The sequence below is a fragment of the Vanacampus margaritifer genome, chromosome 13 (assembly GCF_051991255.1).
Source record: "Vanacampus margaritifer isolate UIUO_Vmar chromosome 13, RoL_Vmar_1.0, whole genome shotgun sequence".
NCBI lineage: Eukaryota > Metazoa > Chordata > Actinopteri > Syngnathiformes > Syngnathidae > Vanacampus > Vanacampus margaritifer.
In genome coordinates, this window is record NC_135444.1 from 21565292 (window position 1) to 21584665 (window position 19374).

At 40.1% G+C, this 19374-nt stretch overlaps 1 protein-coding gene across 3 annotated transcripts; it reads left to right on the top strand.

Moving 5' to 3' along the window:
• Positions 1-162: 162 nt before the first annotated feature.
• Positions 163-19015, top strand: edem3 (ER degradation enhancer, mannosidase alpha-like 3). Of its 3 annotated transcripts, none has more exons than XM_077584778.1 (21): positions 163-1267; positions 1355-1400; positions 1795-1895; positions 2521-2560; positions 3262-3374; positions 3508-3661; positions 3758-3892; positions 5170-5275; positions 5439-5536; positions 5925-6050; positions 6133-6216; positions 7629-7712; positions 7858-7982; positions 9024-9195; positions 9264-9418; positions 10630-10774; positions 11032-11223; positions 12445-12610; positions 14196-14381; positions 14586-14633; positions 16996-19015. In XM_077584778.1, the coding sequence occupies exons 1-21, from the start codon at positions 1179-1181 to the stop codon at positions 17313-17315; spliced, it is 2685 nt and encodes an 894-aa protein (XP_077440904.1). In that variant the 5' UTR covers positions 163-1178; the 3' UTR covers positions 17316-19015. The 3 variants fall into 3 exon arrangements, with proteins under 3 accessions (XP_077440904.1, XP_077440905.1, XP_077440906.1); XM_077584779.1 differs by having other exon boundaries at positions 167-1267; positions 14586-14600; XM_077584780.1 differs by lacking the exon at positions 14586-14633 and having other exon boundaries at positions 240-1267.
• The last annotated feature ends 359 nt before the right edge of the window (positions 19016-19374 follow it).

Consider the following 19374-nt stretch of genomic DNA (forward strand, 5'->3'; position numbering starts at 1 on the left):
AGTGTGAGCTGTTTCTATATTTAGAATAAAAGCGTTACTTCGCAATATGAAAACAACGACCCAATTATGAGAAAACTTGATGTAGTTCTTTTACCGATTTTTTGGGGAGTGACATTAAAGGCATCATAAAATCTTTAGAAAAACTGGTCTGACAGGCTTCGTATCTTTGTACATGCGGGTGAAAATCGAGAAGAACGACCTAATCTTAAATAAAATGTTTAACAATGAGCACATACAAATAAAATGACGCGTGCTTTATCTTTGGTAGAGATTTGCCATGGAAAAATGTTCATGATTTCAACCTGAGAGTCATAATTCGGGTAATATACACTCCTTCCAGGAAGCGGAAGTTGTCGAGTCTTTTTAAGATGGCAGCAGCAGGCTAACCCAAAGAAAAAAAAGCAACAGAAGACGGCAAATTTGATTTCCAGTTTCTTACGCCACTGTAACGGACTTTACACATAACGCCACTAGTGTACTCGCTACACCAAATGGAATATTTTTTTTGTTTTCCTGTGACATTTTCTTTTGCCGTATCCACGGTGAGTTAGCACATCGGCTAGTGATAAGCTAGCTGGGATAATTAAACTATGGCAAGTGCAAGAGTCTTCGGGCAGGGATGACGAAACCAGTTAGTCAATATCTGGGAATTAATTTTACGATCGACCGGTAGATTGCTGATGATTTGAAGCGCCATGAAGAGCTGCTTCGGAAGGACTGCAGTTATTTGCCTCAATTTAATAATTGGAAAGTGAGTGGGCCTTTTGAATGTTATTGTACAGGAAGTAAACAACCTCGTTTCGTGTGTGTGTGTACAATAAGTGACAGTGGATTTTAATTGCTTTCCATGCAAGTTGTCACACCCAGGAAATGCTACAATTGTTTACTTAATTACAAAATAAAAACACACGTCTATGTATTTGGGCTACGTGTCACACATCCTGCTTCCAGTAGATCCGGGTGAGAGCATGGAAAAGTAAACAAGAATTACCTGTAACCAGTGAAATGGCACCTACACAACATTGTTGTTAGTCATTTACTGACAAGGGAGATGGCGTGTAAGTGCCTAAAGCGTCACTGTGTAGTAGTTATAGTTTGTAGCTGCGATTGTAACAAAATGCCAAGAGTCTAATCAAGAGTCAAGTTAAGTTATATATATTGCTGCACATCTGGCCACAATGCCATCTGTACTCTTCATATTGATGCTGCTTGCGGCATTATGTAGCCTGGGACGTGCCATGTCACGGGATGAGAAGCTAAAGTTGAGGTGAGTGCAAGAAAAAAAGTACAATTTAATCAGGATAAAAATCGGCAACTGGACCTAAAGATGCACATCTGTTCTTTCCTCACCAAGGAATCAAGTGGTAGAGATGTTTGACCACGCGTACCAGAATTACATGGTAAGTCATAGCTTTTAATTTCTCAGATGTCAAAACAAAAATTCCCATCTTTCTCAGTCAGACTGTGGCTATCAGGAAAGCATACTGAACTTAAAAGTTATCTGACTTACACCAGAAGCAGCAGCACAGTGACTGAATCATGATACACAAACTGTTTTTTTTTTTTTTTTACTTTTGTAGTACAATTTTCTTAAAACACATTCCAAATGTTTTTGTGGATTAATGACATTTTCATTCATTTCAATAGGGAAAGATGATTTGATGTTGAGTGTTACGTGTTGTCAAGCGTGGCCATGCAATGAATTGGATGGGAAATTAGCACAAAAATAAAAGCTGAAGAAAAGTGTCAGATGAGAAGAATCCAAACATGATTGTCGTTGTCCATTTTCCCAAGGACCATGCTTACCCAGCTGACGAGCTGATGCCGCTAACGTGCAGAGGAAGAGTACGTGGACTGGAACCCAGTCGGGGCGATGTGGACGATGCGCTTGGAAAGTAAAAACTGAAGAATACAATACAGTATATTCATTGGTCCCGAATTGGACAATCTAGGCACCGACATTTTTGAAAACTGGACCATTTATTTTAGATGTTTTTTTTTTAATGTAGAAAAAACAGGTCAAATGTATTATCTTATTTGATTTGTCTAGCTCAGGCTGCTCAGCTTTCAATGGTACACTTTTATGACATTTTGTCATGTGCTGTGTTTGCTCCAGCTGTTTTCTAAATACACGGGCACCTAAAAAAATGTTATTTGAATGCTAATATATGTTCAGTATTACTCTTGATTGCGTTAACACGTTTGCAATTCTAATCTAATGTTTGAGTTTTCACTTGAACATGCTAGCTGTGTTAGCTTCTATGCTAAGTGGTCAGGAACGAACTTAGCTGTTTAATAAAAATAGGGGAAAAAAACAGTATTTTCCTGATCATATAACAGGGTTGGATTTTTTTTTGAGTGATACACTTTATTGTGGATGAAGAAGTTGAAAAATAATCATATAAAAATGAAGGCATATTTACAATAAAAAATAATAAAAACACTACAATTAATTGCTGTGTTACTTCAGTATTTCAATGCATGTCCTTTCATGTGTTAACGCTTGATTGTCTCCTGTAGGTTTTCGTTGACCCTCATAGACACTCTGGATACGCTTGTGGTGAGCATTTCAATGGGATAACATTTCACAAGAATGCGTTCTGTTTCATATGTTCCTTAACCCTGGAGAACCCACAGGGTCAAATTTGGCCCCTATAAATTCTGCTACTCAAATAACAAAGACCTTTTTTTTTTTTTTACAAATTTAACTTCAAAAGTCCAGAGTGCCACTTCTGACCCCTGCATGGGGCCATCTAGTGGATGAATATTGCACTTACACGAGCCAGAGTGGTGGTGACAAGATGGCTGGCAACATGCTGTTTTGTTGAGCTGTAAATCAATCCAAACAAAACCATCTTCTCAGCAAAACATCAGATGGTAAAATTGTGTTTTTTTTTGTTAATCTATTTCATATCATGTTAACGAATGCCAAGGAGTATGTTTTATATATATATTTTGATAAATTAGCAACTCTGTGCTAGTTAAAAAAAAAAAAGGGTTAAAATTGAAAAAACATATATTTTGGTGTTCAGTGAACTTATAGCAGTCATTTAATGTATAATTCATAATTTTCCAAAGAAGAAAAGGGTTCTTGGGTTCTCTAGGGTTAAAAGACATGCACATGACAGTATTGCATAACGAACACGCCCAAATTAGCGGTCCCCAACTTTTTTTGCACCACCATCCAAACCGTGGCCAATATAATATGTCTGTCGCGGTGCCTTTTAACACCAATTATTGTTTTTTTTTCCCGTCCGCCAGCTTTTGAACAAAACGGTGGAGTTTGAGGCTGCGGTCAGAAGAGTCCTGTCAGACGTCAGGTTGGACAATGACATCGTGGTGTCTGTATTTGAAACCAACATTCGAGTCCTCGGGTAAGGATAATAGTCCGTTCAGTGCATGTATTGTCTTAACTGCGATGCATCAGGATTTTTTTTTTGGGACGTAAGTCCTGAAAGCGCTGTATGAAGTTTCTTACCTCTGATTACTATTATTGATGCTGTTAAGCGGTTTGTTGGGCGGCCACTCCATGGCTGTGATGCTGAAAGAAGAAGGACAACACATGCGCTGGTACCAGGACGAGTTGCTGCACATGGCCAAAGATCTGGGCCTCCGTCTGCTGCCAGCATTCAACACCAGCAGTGGCCTTCCTTACCCCAGGGTGAGAAAGCATGCCTGGAAAATCTTACATTTGGACCACCGTGTTGATTAGAGAAAAGGCAAGATATTGACATTGTGTTTTTTTTTTTTTTTACAGGTGAACTTGAAGTACGGCGTCAGGGGTCCTGAGACGCGGACGGGCACAGAAACGGACACCTGTACGGCATGCGCGGGAACCATCATCCTGGAATTTGCGGCCTTAAGTCGCTTCACGGGGGATCCTGTGTTTGAGGTTGGGCCCACATCAGCAAATTCAAGTCTTTGTCTTATCTAATTGGTGGCTTTGTTCTGTTGTTATGAAGCAGAATTCCAGCCGAGGCGGCGATAGAATTTGCAGTAGTTTGAACAGCAAGTAGCCGTTTAGCACATATTGAACAATTCTTCTTCTTCAAAAAAGACACTGCACTATTCCAGTTTGAAGTTTAGTGTCAAATTAAAAATAAAACAAAAGAGGATACACATGTATATGAAAGGGGAAGTCAAGTAAAAATCCACTCGTTTTTATCTATCGCAGAGGGCGGCGGCCATTTTGTCTCGGACAGCCATTTGCTGTCGACTGAAAATGACATCACAGTGTTTATGAGTTCAGAATAACGAGCATCAAAGCCTACTTGGTTCCCTGGGTTTTGGTCTTTAGCTGAGGCCTAATGCTGCATTCGAGGAAGGTGGGATGTCTGACTTTTCCGACCTCATGTCTGGAAATGTTGGGGAAAAAAAGGCGCCCGACTTCACCAAATGGCTTCACGCTGACGTCATTTTGACAGTGGCGACCCCCGTAGAGAGACAGACCATTAATGGCAATACACAATTTACACAGTTATATACATATTTATGTCTTTATATTTAGTTATTTGAGATAAGTAACTGCACATAACACAACGTGATTTGGACTGCCTGGGTTAACCAGAACAACAAACAATTGATCAAAATCAACCATCTCTTTTGTTTACATTCGCTTTGAACGTTTGAAAGTCGGAATTGGGACAATCCAGGCGGGTAAACTCCGACTTCCCACCTTCCTCGAATGCAGCATGTCATGTCATTTTCACAACCATCTATTTTGTTTACATTCGCTTTGAACGTTTGGAAGTCGGAATTGGGACAATCCAGGCGGGTAAACTCCGACTTCCCACCTTCCTCGAATGCAGCATGTCATGTCATGTTCAGCAAGTGGCAAAATGGCTGCTCCCCTGAGAGGGATTAAAAACGGTTGGATTTTGCTGCTGCTTAATTCATATTCCACATACACCACATTTGTCCGAATGGCGTGTTTAGACCAGTAGGTGAACATAGAACATATTATTGTCAAGAACATTTTTAGAAAGACATTTAGCTTAATGTTAAAAAAACAATGCAAAATGCCATAGACATGCTAATGAATAGCATGTGGTAGCATTATTTAGAATGCTTCTAGCATTGACCATTTGAACACAAATGTATAACAACAATGCTCACAGGCACATCTTTTTGATCCTCTGCGAAGAAACCAAACCTTCCTCTCGCTTGCAGGCCCACGCCCGGAGAGCCCTGGACTTTCTTTGGGAGAAGAGGCAGCGGAACAGCAATCTGGTGGGAACCACCATCAACATCCACTCAGGAGAGTGGGTCCGCCGGGGTGAGAGGAGCACATGGTAGTAGATGAGGCGGGAAGTAGCTGGCGGCAGAATAAGGACAAGAGATGGCAAGATTAGATCGTGCGAAGGCCGGAGGAGTTGAAATTTAAAAAAAACATTTTATTTGTGTGATGACTCACATTAAGATGCATCCTTTGTTTCTAGACAGTGGAGTTGGAGCGGGAATTGACTCATACTATGAGTACCTACTCAAGGCCTACGTTCTTCTGGGCGATGACCAGTTTCTTCAGCGCTTCAATATTGTGCGTGCGTGACACAGACAAACTCTACACTGTTGCATAGCAACCTGATAATACACAGGATATCATTATAGACTGTATTGTATGGTTTTTAATGTCTTGTAGTTTGTTTTGTATACGCCATTTTCGTAAATAGTGGCCAGGGGTGTTAAGTTACCCCCCCCCCCATTTTCTTATATATGTCACAAGATGGCAGAAAAGCACTTTTTACAGTAGAAGTCAATAACAGGTACTACATGTTTTTTCTTTTTGAAGGGTTAAAGGTTGTTTACTTTCCCGAATTTAATGATGCACGGCCACTTTTTGAGGAAATATGTTGCCCATGTTTATGTCACTTGTTCCTTTTTTTTTTGTGGGGGGGGAAATAAGACTGTTCTATCATTCCACTCAGCACTATGCATCCATCATGAAATACATAAGCCAGCCCCCCCTGCTGTTGGACGTGCACATCCACAAACCTCTGCTTCCCGCTCGCACCTGGATGGACTCCCTGCTGGCGTTCTTCCCTGGTCTGCAGGTCAGCTTGGATCGTGTGGAATGGATTTTATATTTATTTTTTTGGGCCATTTCATTCATCGTTTCCTCTTTTGACTTCCCAGGTGTTGAAGGGAGACATCCGTCCAGCCATTGAAACTCATGAAATGTTGTATCAAGTTACCAAAAAACACAACTTCCTACCAGAGGTAAACCAGTAGGGGCGGGACTCCTTGAATGTCTCACGATTCGATTCCGATTTTTGGGCCTGTGATTCGATTCAGAATCGATTTTCGATTAAGAACGATATTTGATTCAAAATGATTTGACTGACAATGATTTTTGCTTCAATCTATAGATGTGCAAGGAATTGTAATGTACTCCAGTCTGACTTGCTAATGCTAATTAGCGCGTTACTCGCGGCACTTTTATCGCTCAAAGGATGGCTCCACACTGCAAAAAAAAAAATCGATATTTTTTGTGAATAAATTGATCGTGACTTTAACTGTAACCACATTGCCCCTAAGTGGCCAAATCGGGTACAACATGAACAGCGCTCCAAATAAAGGCACACACAGACAAAGGGAAGACAGTATAAAATAATTTAAATAAAATCGATTTTGGGACATTTAAAATCGATTCTGAATCGCGATTCTTATGAGAATCGATTTTTTTGGCACACACCTAGTAAGTACCCAGTCAGACTTAAATTGCGATCATTACTTGTAAACAAGACAAACACGGTGCATCTTCTCTGTTAGAAAGCGCTGTCAAATCCAGTATACATCAATTTTTTAAAACAAAGTCAAACTGCAAAATCCTCTCAACGGAACGTATGTAAACTGAATTAATTTGTTCCAAGTGCAAACTGACATCATTGTAAACCTTAGTTATTGTAACTCTACATGTCATTTGGAATATTTTAACTTTACTAACATCAAACAAGTGTCAAGAGAAGTTAGCCACTGGTTAATTAAACTAAAAGTAAATCTAATCGCCATTTGAAGATGACGAATTTGACGCGTAATGGTAAACGAACAGGAAAGGTGTTCTGGATGCTGTCAAAGGCTTTTTTTTTTTTGTGGAATGTATTTATTTTAGGATCAACTTGGTAAAATACAGTTCTTTTGCCTAATAGCTTACTTGCCCAAAATAATATTTGAAAGTGTTTGGAAAATAAGAAACTTTATGGCTGACTAACATAGACATAAAGAAAAACATAAAAAAAGAACAATGGATTTAATTCAATCAGCATTTTTCTATTGTTAAATAAATGAAAAGTTTTATTTACCATACTTATATTTCGAAGCATATTTTGAGAATGATTTTGTTGTCACACTTATACATTAAGCAATAGCATTTATTCTTGCACATCTTCTAATTTATTTTAGACAATTTATCCGTTGCTAAATGTATGTAACAGCTGTGCAAGGCCAAATGACACGTACAACTCGCCCAGAAAGGAACGCCCTGAAACCTTCATGTATCCTGTACATTCATGGAAACGATACACCAGACAGCCTGAGGCTTTTAGGCGCGTTCCAGCTCAATCTATTCAAGTTCCACTTTAAGATTGTGCAATGGCGCACTGACTCTTTCTCCTCTCTTTTCTTCTCCCCAGGCCTTCACTACTGATTTCAGGGTACACTGGGCCCAGCATCCTCTCAGGCCAGAATTTGCTGAGAGCACCTATTTCCTATTTAAGGTAAAAAATCAAATCAAAAAAAAAAAAGTCAACGCAGATGTCTTCAGAGTACACGTCTACTGTTTTGAATTTTTGTCATTTGTGATAGCTCACATAAAATCACCATGAATGTGAATCTTACATGTGAGGGCTTTTTTTTAATTAGGCGACAGGAGACCCGTACTATCTTGAAGCGGGTCGCACCATTATGGACAACCTCAACCGCTTTGCTCGGGTCCCGTGCGGATTCGCTGCCATGAAGGACGTGCGCACCGGCAGCCACGAGGACCGGTGAGCGTTGATAGTGACACCAAATTGTTGGTGATGCTAAATTGAGTGCCGGTAAATCCGGTTATTATTTATTTATTTATTTTTTGTTTACAGATGGGTACAGTTCACACGTGCAGAAATATGCACATCATCATTAATCCCTCCGTTAGAATTTTTCCCCTCGAAAGAAAAAAATTAATACAAATTAAAACAATATAAACATCAGTGGGCGACTAGCATTGTTTTCAAATGATCCCAATTCAAACTTAAATTGGCCTTTTTGATTTTAAAGCTACTGAATGTAGAATAAAAAAAACAATATTTTTGGGGAATAACTTGATCGTGACTTTTTCCTTCGACTCTCAAACCTGGCTACAACTGAACAGTGTGTTAGACCGTGTGGAACCACACTGCCCCTAAGTGGCCAAGTCGGGTACAACATGAACAGCGCCCCAAGTAAAGGCACACACAGACAAAGGCAAGACAGTATAAAATAATTTAAATAAAATCGATTTTGGGACATTTAAAATCGATTCTGATTTGCAATTCTTATGAGAATCGATTTTTTTGGGCACACACCTAGTAAGTACCCAGTCAGACTTAAATTGCGATCGTTACTTGTAAACAAGACAAACCGGAATATTCCATTTTGAATCGCTACTGCCGCCTGTTGACGAAAAATGAAACTGCACATACCCTTCTTCACATACACAAACGCGCACACGATGTCTCACATCCGCAGACAGAGCGCGGGAAATTGGAACCCGAATCCAGTCCGGAAACAACAGCTAAGGTGTTAATCTACTATTTAGAAGACATTTCAGACTACTGTAAAGATATTTTTGGGAAAAAAGTTCCATATTGCAGCTTTAATGTACCTTAACCATTTTTTCCCATCAAGTCTCAAACCAACCGTGATTCCGATTTACAAATGCTGTTAAGTCTTCCATTTTGGATTTTTTTTATTTTAAAATATATTTTTTTTACTCAAAATGGTGCTGCTGTGGAGCCTGCCAATGACTCGCAAGCTCATGATTGCAAATGACATTTTCTCCTCAATAGAATGGACTCTTTCTTCCTCGCCGAGATGTTCAAGTACCTCTTCCTGCTTTTCGCCGATCCGGAGGACCTACGCTTCGACGTGGAGGACTACATCTTCACGACCGAAGCACATCTGTTGCCTCTGTCGCTCTCCACAACGCCTCACGTCTCATCTGCTCCCCAAAACCAAACGGTAGTTGCCGTCATTCGCAAAACACATTCGAACCACGTCACTTTCTAATGCAAGGCTCTGCGGTCAAGATACCTCAAGTGGAGCAGGAGCTGGACGACTCCAACTTTGACTGGACCTGCCCCAACACGCGTCTCCTGTTCCCCGATCCGGCCTTCCCGCGGAACCTGAGGGAACCCATTCGGAGCGCCGTGGACAAGAGCTGCCCGCGGCCTGCTCCTCACAGGTTATTATTTCCTGAAACGGCGGGTAACACGGCTTCCGGGTTTTTTTTCACGTGTAGGGCTGGCTAATTGACTCGATTTTGATTCTCAAGAGTTCAGTTCGATTCCATTTTAAATTTGTACGATTCGATTCAATTTTAAATTTGTACAATTCGATTCACTTCGATTCCATCCGATATGGATTATTTATGGGACGTCAATTCTTTGTAAGTGTCAAGGGCATTTATGATCACTTAAGTGTTCCGCAAACATTGACATCAGCAAGGATGAGATGAATCTATTTTCATTATTCTAATTGAATAATTGTGGCGATGACTGAAAAAGATTCTGAATTGTCTTAAAGTGGAATTTTAAAGTCAGGTCTTTCGTAAACGTAAGAAAAGACTTTTTAAATTCATGTCAATTTCAAGAAAACGGTAAGATCCCCCAAAAAAATGAATTTATGGGAAAAGAGATATTAAAATGATAGATTCATTGTTTTATGAACTCTTTGACTGCCAGACGTTTTCAGAAAAGGTATGCTGTGGGTGCCAGCCGATTTAAGCATTTTTGACTGATCTTTCAAGGTCCACAGAAAATTATGTGTTTGGACTATGGAAACACACATACTACCAAATGAAAGATTGGACTCTCATCTTTCATCAGAAAAAAAAAGTTAGTTTCTACCTTATTCCGTTTTTGAGTAATCAACAATAGAAAATGGTTAGTTCCACCTCTGTTTTGAAAAAAAAACAACGTATTTTAACGTCTTTGGCACTCCTCCATAGGATTTTACTAAACGTTATTTAACGTTTTTGGCAGTCAAAGAGTTAATCAATATCAGGCTCATTGGCTGTTTTACAAGATAAAACTAGAGGCGTGCGCAAGCTTTGGATACGCCCAAAAATAAAATAGAAAATAGGAAAAAATTGAGTTGAACATGTTTGAAAAATCGACATTTTCTTTGCCTTGAATATTGAGATTGCCGTTTCAAGGTCCCCTTCCCATGTATTTTTTAATAAACATAATCAATAAATAATTCTCCCGAATTTGATGAATTGTTCAGCCCGACCGAGTACACAATATTCACTTTTAAAACAACAAAAACAACAATAAAGTAGCAGCGACGCATAAAAGGAACCATAAATGGCAATTTTCCAATGAGCAGGCGTTTACTGCACTGCATTGACGTCACCCTCCTGTTTGAATCCCGCTCGTTGATTCCTCCATGCAGGGAACCCGGCATGGGAGCCCCTCCTCTGAGAGCCCAGGACTTCATGGCGAACAACCCGGAACATCTGGAGCTGCTGAGGAGGATGGGCGTCAGCCTCATCCACCTCAAGGATGGCAGGGTGCAGCTGGTGCAGCACGCCACGCAGGTACACAAAGAAGTGCGGTCATGTGAGGCTTACAATATTGTTCCGGGTTTTGCTATGAGTCACGATTCACTAATCGTCTTTACTAAGGACGGGAAGGATTCGTCATGTTTTTTTTAGTACCGCACAGGGAGAAGACATTCTGTTTAATCAAGTTGAGGCTCAAGTCATGATATCGTCATAAAACCTTTTATGAAGCGTTAAAGGCTGATGGCACCTTTTCTCTCACATGACCCCCCCCCCCCCTCCTCGGCATGTAGGCGGTGAGCCCCATCGCCGCCGAGGACGGCGTCCGCTTCATGCAGGAGATGATGGAGCTTTCCAGCCAGCAGCAGAAGGAGCAGCTGCCCCCCCGAGCCATTCAGATCGTCTCGCATCCGTTCTTCGGCCGCATCGTGCTGACCGCCGGCCCGGCACAGTTCGGCACCGATTTATACAAAAGCTCCACCGGGGTGAGCTGCCACCGAATACAAGTATAGACCGCAATTTGGAGTTCTCAACAATTGGATAATTGATTAGTTGTCAATCGTTGTAGCGCCTATAATTTATTATTTCAATTTGTGAACGTTCGAAAAATAGATAACGTTTTGTAGTTTGGCGCTTAACTATATCCTAAAGATACAAAAATTAATTAAGATTTAGCAAGTAGAAAAAATAAGAGTCTATAAAAGGGCTAGTGCTGTCACTATCGAATATTTCTAAAATCGATTATTCAATCAATTAATCGACTAATCGGATTTGTTTTAATTTTGCGTGTGTTACAAAAGCTTTTTTTTTTTTTTTTTAATCCTGATTACTGTTTATTAGCCAGTAATTGGTGTTTACTTCGTATTTGTATAGTGACTAAAAAAATGGGGGATTGATGTTTTACTATGTTCGGTCATTGTTTTCCAAGGTAAAAACAGATGGTTACAAATGTCTTATTTTGATTAAGATAATCAGGCTTCTTACATGAAGAGCTACAGAAATCAGTGAACAATTACTGTGGATATCCCGAAATCAGCATTTGGACAATTGTACATAAGAAAATGGCTCCAAACGATTACTCAATTATTAACTCATTCACTCGCAGCCATTTTCACTGAAGCAACCCCATTCGCTCCCGGCTGTTTTACTGGATTTTGACTGATTTTGCCAGGCCCACAAAATATTGTGTTCTATTGCTATAAAAACATGGAACCTACCAAAAGTAAGATTCGAGTCTCTTATTTCATCAGGAAAAAAAAAGTCTATTTCTATTTGTTTCCGTTTTGCCGCAATTAGCATTAGAATAAAGCTAAGTTTCATCATTATTCACAAATCTATTTAGAACTGTGGGGAAATCAGATTGTTTTCAACATGGCCCTGGTTGACCTCTTATACTCTGCTGCCACCAGCTGGCCGTTTTTTAAATGACTACCATTGCTTCACCCATTCTTTGAAGTTCAGAGGCTGCATCAAAGCCTTCTATATCCTCGAGCATAAAAAAAAAAAAGCCCATAAATTAGACGTATAAATATGTCTTTGGGACACAAATATTTAAAATAGAACGTATTTATAAGTTTTGGGGAGCAAATGAGTTTAAATAGTTTTGACTGCTCAAAAAGGGCGCTAAATTAGCTTTGACCTGAACCTGACCCTTTTTGCTAGGCCCCTCATTCAAACTAAATGTCTTGACTCCCTCCTGTGCGCAGGTGCGAGGCTTTGTCACCGTGGCCGAGCCGTACACGGGCTGCAGCGAGATCACCAACGGCGAGTATGTGCAAGGCCACATCGCACTGCTGCAGAGGGGCCAGTGCATGTTCGCCGAGAAGGCGCGGCACATCCAGAAGGCCGGCGCCATCGGAGGCATCGTTGTCGGTGAGCGCGCGGGGCCGAGCGGGGGCGCGACGAGGAAAATGAACCCGTTGATGAGATTAGCCGGCGATTAAACGGATTACCTCCAAGACAGACAGTCAGATAAATCGTGTGTGATGAGCCGTTAATTGGGTTTTTCCTGTGTCGTACTTGTGGACAATTATTTTCCACAACCACCGCCGCCGCCACCGCTCTTGTCGTCATGACAAGAAAGTATGAAACATCAAATAATCTCATCATTTTTAAGACGTTAAAAACTGTCCTAAAATGTCACCTGAGTAATTATTGGTAGGATAACTGATTCTAAAAAGATTCATTATTGGCAGCCTTGGGTACGATGTTCAAATCTGCGAAGAATTGACACGTTCTCCAAAAGAGGATTGTAATTGCTTATAGATGCCACATGATGGCAGCAAAGCACTGAAAAAGGAGATTGGTATGCCATTTGGATTCATAGATTCACTGTGGTCTGTAACCACACAAAGAATCATCAGCAAAACATCAACACTATGCATCTAATATGTACCCTGAACCCACATGACATAACACTATGTTCACTTGTTGACTTATTCAACACAAACAAACCACCTTCATATGAGGCTCGTCATTAGCAGCGATGGGAAAATTACTTAGAAAATGTAACAAATTACATTTTGATTACTTTTTCTTTCATTCGTTCTCAATAAATGCTCTCAGCTGTTAACGGTTTTCACATTTTAAAACCCGAATGCGCTTTTTTTTTTTTGCCATACTTATTACTAGAATATATTAGAGTAGCATCATGATGATACATGACCAGAGACAGCCAATCACAGCTTGTGATTCACAAGTATCTGTTTATGAATGGCCAAATATTTGATCATTTCATTTTGGGGGTGATTTTTCAAACATACAGTAACTAAAACTCTTAATTTAATTACTTATTTTCTCCTAGTAATATAACAGATTACAATTACATAAATTTTGTAATTAGATTAAATAATGTGGCTATAAGTAACTAATACTCTTAATTACTTATTTTCTCCTAGTAATATAACAGATTACAATTACATAAATTTTGTAATTAGATTAAATAATGTGGCTACAAGTAACTAATACTCTTAATTACTTATTTTCTCCCAGTAATATAACAGATTACAATTACATAAATTTTGTAATTAGATTAAATAATGTGGCTACAAGTAACTAATACTCTTAATTACTTATTTTCTCCCAGTGATATAACAGATTACCGTTACACACAATTTATAATTAGATTACGTAATTTGGTAATGAGTTACTTTAGCGCTAAATAACACGCTAGCACAAACTTGACGGGACATCACACACTGGCAAACAAATATTGTCACGTTACACAAAGGATGCAAGTCATAAAATGATTTACGCACAAAAATAAATGTTTGAGAATATTTTTCAAATTAGACTACAGCGGCTATTAGTCGCTGTATCGAGAGAAAGAAGCAAAAACATGATTTCACTTTTGACGGCGGTGCATTCAAAGACCTTCAACGAAGTTCACTCATCAGGGCTCAATAACTCAAATGATATTGAAAAAGTCTCCAAAAGTCCCATTTCCTTGTCTTGTCAGACGACAACGAGGGAAGCAGCAGCGACACGGCGCCGCTCTTCCAGATGGCCGGCGACGGCCGCAACACGGACGACATCACGCTGCCCCTCCTCTTCCTCTTCCACAAGGAGGGCAACATCCTGCTGGAGGCGCTGAAGGAGTACCGGCAGGTGGAGGTTCTGCTGAGCGACAAAGCCCGAGACCGAGGTGTGTGTGTGTGTGTGTGTGTTCCCGCCGTATGTCCCCTTTTGCTTGTCTTGTCATCAACGCCGCTCATCTTCATCACGCATAACCGATTCACTTTGCGAATTCAAGATGAGACCCAACGCTTCCTCCCCTCTGCTCGCTCATTTGCCTTCTCCTCTCTTTCCCCCCCCCCCTGCGTGACCCTCTCATTTTGTGGACAAACAGCCGCCATATTCAAAGGTAAACCTCTTCCTGGAAGTCTGTTTGAGGGCAGTAAGTATTCCTCTCTGCTTTTCTTCACTCACATCTTTTCATTTTTATATCAGAGTGAAAACCCCGGTTTGTTGCGGCGGTACGTTGCAGACCCACCCGAGTGATATACCTGATAGAAATTTATGATTAAAACAATTTTTTTTTTTAACAGCATACCAATTAAGAGGTCAAGTGTGCTTGCTTCGAGCTGTTTGTCACTCCCAGTTGAAGTTTTCCGTTCAAATGAGACTACAAGACAAATGAGAATTAAGCATTTTATATTTTAACATCAAAATGCGCAAACAAACCGTTTCATTTAATTTAGCGAACGTCCACTAGCTTAATGCTAACATGTACCGTGGTGCTTTGAGATACAATGTTTCTTTTTCTTGGTCAAATGTTTTATTGAAGGGAATTTTTATAACATGAAATGGGGCTGCACGATATTGAAAAAACATGCAATTGCTGAATGTAACATTTTTATTATCAAAGGAAATAATTGATTTTTTTTTTTATGTGGCAAAATTAGCAAAGTCAATGTATTGTTAGTTAACTAATTGTAATTACCGCTCGATAATGTTCAACTATTGGATGGCGGTGCACGTTTTAGTTTGCGGCGAGCTGGTCAAATTCAGATAAAAGCATAAAATTCCATATAAAACTTGCTGCGTATCTTTTTTTCGGTACACATTTTGCATGGGCCAATATTGAGAGGGAAACAATTGACCTTTTTATTATCAAAATAAAAAACCTACAAACCACCTTCATTCAGCCATAATACATAAAACAAAAATAATTTCTCATTATGTATTCAAAACAACTGTATAACTTAAATTCCTCTATCTTAATGCTAACACATAATGGGAAACCCCATGGATGTGCTAACAAATAGCATCTGCGTCACACTGTTATAAGCAATGCATATTTGAACATAAACGGCAACAAACAAGCAATATAACAATACTTTCATACCTTCTTTATCCTCTGCATAGAACAACAAATGGTACTGCAGATCAGCTGAGACCGACTCGATATACAATATTTCCGAATGTCTATTATCTCATTCGCTGCCATTGACGGCTATAGACGCCAAAAAATTATTTGAACTATTTCTATTAGTTTAACATGTTTTCCCACTTTTGTTAACAAGAGTAAGAAAACCCGGAAATTTGTTTTATTGTACATTTAGAACACATATAAAATTTGTGATTAATCAAGAGTTAACTAGTAAAGTCATGCGATTAATTATGATTTAAAAATGTAATCGCCTGATGGCCCTAATTTTTAATAATCTTTTTCTTTTTTTTTCCTTAAAAAAAAAAGAGAAAAGATTATTAAAAATCAGGAGCGCAATTTTTTCCCGCAATTAATCGCATGATTTCACTAGTTAACTCACAATCAATCACAAATTTGATATATCTGTTCTAAATGTACAATATTTTTTCTAGGTTTTCATACTATCGTTACCAAAAGTGGGAAAAAATGCTAAACTAATAGAAATAGTTCAAATTAATTTTTGACATCTATAGCCGTCAATGTCAGTCAATGAGTTGGACTGCCCGCAGGTGGCTAAGGTGCGCGCGCCCACCTGAAGGATCAGCACAAAGTCCACTGCAAAAAATGCGGCAAAAAGTTAACATTATTGTACATTTTGCCTTTAAAAACACATTTTAAAAAGACCTTTAATAAAACTCCATAATTGTGCAAACGATGAGCCGCAATATTGTGGGGGGGGGGGGGGGGGTAGGGGGGTTCACTGTATATTTCCTCCACCACCGCCGCCAGCCGCCCTCTCTTCAGACGGCTCCCTGCCCACACCTCGCCAATTGTGTTCTCCAACTGCCTCCTTGTATTTGTTTCTCACCATTCACTAGTTCACAAGTCGCAAGTTTGGACGCGGTGCCACTATTAGACATCATCACAACAGGAACGTATCATGTTGGTTGGACTAATGTAAAAAAAAAAAAAATAATAAATAAATAAAATAAAAAAAAGTTTTCCCCTGAAACACACAAAAAATCTTTTAGAAATCTGTGATATCGCTGGAGTGTCGTCTGAATTTGATGTTTAACTTGGCTCGTCTTTTTATCGACGACCTTGCGCTACTAGTTCAGTGTGTACGCTTGTGTATTTATAGAAAGCGCACTTCATGGGGAATATTAATCCTGCCAGATTTCCCCGCGCAACTTTTTGCCTTCTTTTCTCCATTGGGCTATTTACACTCTCAGCAACATAAGAGTGGGGAGAACGATTTCATCCTGTGACTCACCACGGGCGGGCGTCGCGCTGCTGTGAGCTGTCAGCCTCTTTGTGAAAAGCGCTCTATTTTTGCGCGTCTCACATCTTTTTGCGTCCCCCGCCCACCGCTCGCCTTCCTTTTCAGGCGCCGACGTCCACGAGCCAAAGGAGGACTGTCAAACCCGAGCCACCTCACCATCGGAGGCGGCGACGGCATCCGCGTCGGAGGCGGCGACGGCAACCGCGTCGGAGGCGACGACGGCATCGGGGGAAGGTGGAGACGCCGGTCCGGCCGCAGGTGAGGACGTCAAGCCGGCGGAGGCCGACGCGCCGAAAGCGAACACCGGGGAGGACGTGGAGCGGCGGGTTGACGGGGACGCCGCCGGGCAGTCGGTGGACCAGATGCTGACCGACTGGCGGGATGACTTGGAGGCCTTCCGGCAAATGGAGAAAGACGAGCTTTGACGCTAACGGTCAAATGGTGAACTAACGCCGCCTCATCTGCGCGCCGTGCCAAGGCGACGCCGGCCACGCCGGGCATCGGTGGACCACGATGGAGACCTGCTTGATGACGGATGAGAGAGCCAGGGTGCTTACCTAGGGTTGCAAAAGTCCAGGTTTTTAAAAGTTGGAAACTTTCCATGGGAATTGAAAGTAAAAAAAAAAAAAAAAAAGTCAACTCGTCCACTGCCAGCTCAGTTAAAATGGAGAAAACATAACATAATGTTTGTGCTTGAATATGACCTTTTCATGAAAACGACACTTTACACCCTTCAATTCCCATGAAAAGTTTCCAATTTGGAATATTTACCAGAAAATTTCCACCCCTTTGCAACCCAATTCTTACCTCGCTGTGTCTGACATTTCTTTACCACAAACGATTATTATCAAGCAGACTGATTTTTTTATTTTATTTAATCTAGACCGGTGTTTCCCAACGTACCCAACCAACCCACGTAAAACGACTCACTTTTCAAAGATGTGTATCTTATATCCATCTTGTTGCTCACCACCAAACAAAAAAAGCCACAGGTCGTGTATTCTGTACACTTTGTAAAGGGGTTCATCTCAATTTACCAAAAAGCTAATATTCAGTTTCAGTGTGAAATTTGAGTGTGTTTAGTTAAACACAAAAGTTGTTATTGTGTTGTATGAATGGCAACAAGTGGATACATGTTAATTATACCTTGCGCCATCTAGTGGAAGACTATCTAATTGTTCTGCCTGCCGCTACAAGTCGCCGGCAAAAATAGATGAACACAGATGAGGTAACTCAGTTTATGTTTATAATCAATTCTCGCCGATGAAATGAAAGTTATTTGTTGTACATAATTTTCTGACTATTATGTTGAATTTGGATCATTTTTCCTCAGCAGGGTTGGAGATCATTGATCTAGACCTCCACCAATACAGGAAAAAGAATCATTGAATTTTGTCAATGCATTTTATTGGCTGGCAAATTAAGAAAAATGGAGGGCATATGTCCACAACGTTGCATAGAAATCCATTGTTTTCTTTATTGTATTTGCTTAATTTAAATAACATCAGCTCCTTGGAGGAGGTAATGATTTGCGCTGGAGTCCTCTATGCATTTCAGTTATTTTGTAAAAAAAAAAAAAACTCAAATGAGTGTCGCCCAGCATCATTTATTCACCAGTGGATCTTAATTTAATGAAAATTTAATTAGAATTTTTTTGTTTTAAGTTTTGGGGCTTTTGTGTGAAATTTCTTTAAATAACCTCAAATGTGCTACCGTGTTTGCGCTCCGCATCAGTCGGCCCCTAATTTTATACACTGAAATTATGATCAGTGCCATTTTTTTCCCCTAAAATCCCTTTTTAAATTTTTATTTTTTTTTTACGTGTGTGTTGAGGGGGGGCTGGAACGGATTAATTGTATTTCCTTTCATTTCAATGTGGAAAGATGATTTGAGATACCAGTGTGGTCCCCGAACAAATTAAACACCACTGGATCCCAAAATTTTGTAAGTCATGTATTGGTCAAGTGTTTGACTGAACTAAAAGCTGTTGGCTGACTTTCATGCTCGTAACCAATCAAGCCACAGCAACGTGTCGCGGCCGTGATGGCCGCCGACGGGTGCAAAGCTAACAATTATGAGCAGGAAGACGATGAATGATTAACTTAATAAAACTTGAGACTTTTAAGGAATGTCTTGGTTGTGTTTGAACATGAAATGTGAATAAGAAATGTCAATACATTGAATGAAGTGTTTTGTTTAGGTTTTAAATTTACTTTGGGGGTTTACAAGCAAATCGAACCCTGCTGCAAATGGCGAAAGTCGCCCACACAAAAGAATGAACTAATAATTTCCAATAGATGCCACAAGATGGCAGCAAAGGACTACTTTTGTCCAAATGAAGCTCCTCAACTCACTTGAAATGTTTAACTTGGCACACAGATGCCAACGGATATATATTTTCTTCTAAACAACGATTAGAGCGCAGGTTGGAGTCTCGGGCCCAGCGCTACACGATGACCAAATATTAGTTTAAAAAAATAATAT

Coding starts and splice junctions, on each gene's coding strand:
- edem3 (XM_077584778.1), top strand. CDS start 1,179: ATGCCATCTGTACTCTTCATATTGATGCTGCTTGCGGCATTATGTAGC. Junction 1,268..1,354: donor GATGAGAAGCTAAAGTTGAG/GTGAGTGCAAGA, acceptor TTCCTCACCAAG/GAATCAAGTGGTAGAGATGT. Junction 9,419..10,629: donor CCGCGGCCTGCTCCTCACAG/GTTATTATTTCC, acceptor TCCTCCATGCAG/GGAACCCGGCATGGGAGCCC.